The 3,513-nt window shown below is 41.6% G+C and overlaps 1 protein-coding gene across 1 annotated transcript; it reads right to left on the bottom strand.

Moving 5' to 3' along the window:
• Nucleotides 1–829: 829 nt before the first annotated feature.
• LOC134071299 (cystatin-1-like) lies at nucleotides 830–2,659 on the bottom strand. Its single transcript, XM_062527970.1, has 3 exons — nucleotides 2,355–2,659; nucleotides 1,241–1,342; nucleotides 830–999 (listed from the first exon to the last, which is right to left on the bottom strand). The coding sequence occupies exons 1-3, from the start codon at nucleotides 2,553–2,555 to the stop codon at nucleotides 910–912; spliced, it is 393 nt and encodes a 130-aa protein (XP_062383954.1). The 5' UTR covers nucleotides 2,556–2,659; the 3' UTR covers nucleotides 830–909.
• Nucleotides 2,660–3,513: the final 854 nt, after the last annotated feature.

Below are 3,513 nucleotides of genomic sequence, written 5' to 3'. Positions count from 1 at the left end.
TTCTGCCATCTAGTGTTCATTCCTTGTGACTACATGTACTGTACATTTCAATGATCTGTGGTACGGTGAAGTTCTGTCACAGTAATGAGTGATATCTGATACGTATGCTGTATATTGGCAAGGCCAAAGGGAGGGTGGATAGGAGACACCCACACACAACACAAACACACACACATACACACACACACACACACACACACACAAATACTGTACACACACACACACACACACACACGGTCACAGTAATGAGTGATATCTCATATGTATGCTGTATATTGGCATGGCCAAAAGGGAGGGTGGAGAGGAGCAAAAGTGAGCTGCATATTCGGAATGAAAAAAAAAGCTCATTTCAAATGATTAAATATCCTTATCATTGGACCATTTGTGTAAGGTCTTTCTTTGAGAATTAAGGAGATTAGATTAGTTTAGATTAGATTAGATTAGATTAGATTAAATTCAACTTTATTGTCATTGTGCAGAGTACAAGTACAAAGACAATGAAATGCAGTTTGCGTCTAACCAGAAGTGCAGAGCACAAAAGTGCAATGTGATATGAAAAGCATAGACAGATGGTGCATACATGTATGTAACCTGCGTTGTTTGGAACCACCGCGGTCCAGCCCTGCACATGCCCGGACTCGAACCCGCGAAACAGCAGCACCTCGGATCAGGAGGCCAGCAGCGCTGGCGTCGGGGAGTGAGGTTTACTAACGTTCGACAAGCTGCCATCCGTTACACATCAAGACAAGAAATGATATCTCACTGACAACAACATCTATTTGATTCTCACATGTTCTCCTCATGCTGAATCATTCATCACAAGGAATACTGCTCTTTTATTCTTTATTATCATATACAGTATTATGTAGAGGGACATAGTCCTGGCCTTCTCTGGAGAAGCTCTGCAGTTTAAAACTGGGAGTCGCTGCATGAGCTCCTGATCAGAATCCGTTGCTTCTTCCATGGAGCAGTTATAACCACAAACTTACAGTACAGAATCTACAAAAATATATGAAAGAAAGAGAGTGAGAGAAACAGCAGTAACTTGTTTAATGTTCACTATGTACTGTATGTCTTACTGTTCAAGGATGAACGACTGACATTGTTTGATAATAAATTGATATGAAGAATAAAAATGCCTTGGCTTTAGAAATTGATACTCTGGCACTTTGGCAAATCAACAGCAGACGGGTGCCTATGACAGGCCCCAGTGACAGACGTATGACTGGTGGGTAGTTACCTGTCCATCAGCTGAGCCAGGGGCACACGAGTCGACTCCTTCAAGGCCACATGGGGTCTTCTTCACCTCCACATCGATGTCATACTGACCCGCACCAATGTTCTGTGTGAAACATCACTGTCAGATTCAGCTTATGTGTGTGTATGTGTGTGTGTGTGTGTGTGTGTGTGTGTGTGTGTGTGTGTGTGTGTGTATGTAATAAATCATTTTTTTCAACACACAAACATTTCTCTATTTTAAAGCACTAAACAGCTGTTCCTATCCATGCAAATTGCAAAATTCATAGATACAGCAGCATGATAGTTAAGGTTTTTGTGTAAGTATTTGTGTATTTGTATGCATGTGTGTGTGTGAGTGTGTGTGTGTGTGTGTGTGTGTGTGTGTGTGTGTGTGTGTGTGTGTGTGTGTGTGTGTGTGTGTGTGTGTGTGTGTGTGTGTGTGTGTGTGTGTGTGTGCCCCTGGAGGATAGAGATGGACATGTTTGTTCTTATATAACTTGCATTACAGGCACTAATACATTTTAGCTGCATTTTCAGGGGAAACACCCTTAAGCAAGCCCTATCAAAATCATAAATGAGTTTCTCTCTGATTAAACTTGCTCTAAATACATTTGTAGCGAGACTGCAAAAGCTTCTTGTCAGACAGCAGCACTATAGTGATTAATCTGTGGTACACCCACAAGCAAAACAAAACTGTTTGCATATGAACTTGCTCTAGCGCACTCGTTGGCTCCCCTGTAATCAAATACATTGTGAAATAAATGCAAGATAAACAAATAAAGTCCTTGCATTGATTAACCATGGGCATCAAGGGAATCTGGGGGCTTTAGCACAGACATGACAGCCATTTGCAACTTGTGGTATGTGAAAACATAACATGATCACATTAACATATAAAACTCATTCCTGACTGAGCATGACTATCGTGACAGAAAAAGCTGAGATGAACAACCACATGAAACATAATTATGAATCAGCTGCATTAAGTAAAAAGCACATTAAACCTAATGTAGAAGACAGATGCATACTTGACAGTGGCAAACTACAGAATTATAGACCATGAACACAGACATTGAGACTGGATAAATACGCCTGACGTTAAAATAATTCCTCACCTCCTTGGTGACAGACACCACCTTGTGGATGCTGTAGTGGTGGGCCTGGTCACGAAAACTGAGCGACTCGAGGCCGAATGAGGCACACGCCTGGACCTCAGGGTCACCAGGATCCACGTCCACGATCTCCACAGGTAATGTCGCCGACATGGCAACCAAGATTAGAGCTGCCGCACAGAGTAGTCTCAAGGACCAGGTCATCTTGTGGCAGGTGGCTATCAGCACTGGTAAGTGGGACTGATAAATGCCAGGGCAAGCTGCATACAGTACAAGGTGACTGCGTTAGGCACACAGAGACTTCAGACAAACACACAGACACAGGCACACACACACACACACACACACACACACACACACACACACACACACACACACACACACACATACACACACACACACACACACACACACACACTTTGGTTGTTCCTGGTCTACAAAAGCAGTCAACTGAATTGCACTTGATTTTGGTGACACCTAGTGGAAAGACATAGAGTAACATACACTATACAGACTACAGACAACAGGAATGAACATGGGTCATTCCGTGTCAAATCACCCAGTGCCGGAAAGTGACCCTCTCCGAAAAAATCTGAAATAAATCACAGGTGTTTGTAGACTAGACCTATGCACAAATCTGAAATAGTATACCTGGATCACTAATGGTTTAAAATCTACAGCCCTTTGAAGCTTCAAGTCATTTTAAGCATTGTGGTGAACAGTCCTTTTTGGTCAACTTGCAACGTTATTGGTTCTTTTGGTATTTCACACACATCAGTGAAACTATGTGAATGGAAGCACATTTTCCTGTTGAATTAAGAAATCTAATCAGATGAGACGTGTCTTGTGTAATTTCCCCTCTGCAAAGCTCTGAAAATGGCTATAAATTCATTATGTGAAAAGACATCATCACTTTTGAAGGCTTCTCATTCGAAAGGTATGTGCCACAAATTTCATCAGGTTTTTTTCCCACTCATATATGGACTATAAGGTCATGTCCATGCATCAACTTTGGTTGTAATCGTTGTCATATTGTCAGAGCATTTTGTTTTAATTGGGCTTGATTTTCAAAAAGCCCATTTTCGTCCTATCATTTCACCATGTGGACAGTTAACAGGATTTTTGTTAATTTTACCATATCACATTCTGTATGTGAGGATCA

Source organism: Sardina pilchardus, chromosome 23 (assembly GCF_963854185.1).
Source record: "Sardina pilchardus chromosome 23, fSarPil1.1, whole genome shotgun sequence".
Taxonomy (NCBI): Eukaryota; Metazoa; Chordata; class Actinopteri; order Clupeiformes; family Clupeidae; genus Sardina; species Sardina pilchardus.
This window is presented reverse-complemented; position numbering and strand designations above follow the sequence as displayed.

Excerpts from the sequence above, each read along its gene's own strand:
- LOC134071299 (XM_062527970.1), bottom strand. The coding sequence starts at position 2,555 with ATGACCTGGTCCTTGAGACTACTCTGTGCGGCAGCTCTAATCTTGGTT. Across the intron at positions 1,343-2,354 it reads TGGTGTCTGTCACCAAGGAG|AACATTGGTGCGGGTCAGTA; the intron begins GTGAGGAATTAT and ends TGTTTCACACAG. Across the intron at positions 1,000-1,240 it reads CTGGCTCAGCTGATGGACAG|ATTCTGTACTGTAAGTTTGT; the intron begins GTAACTACCCAC and ends ATATTTTTGTAG.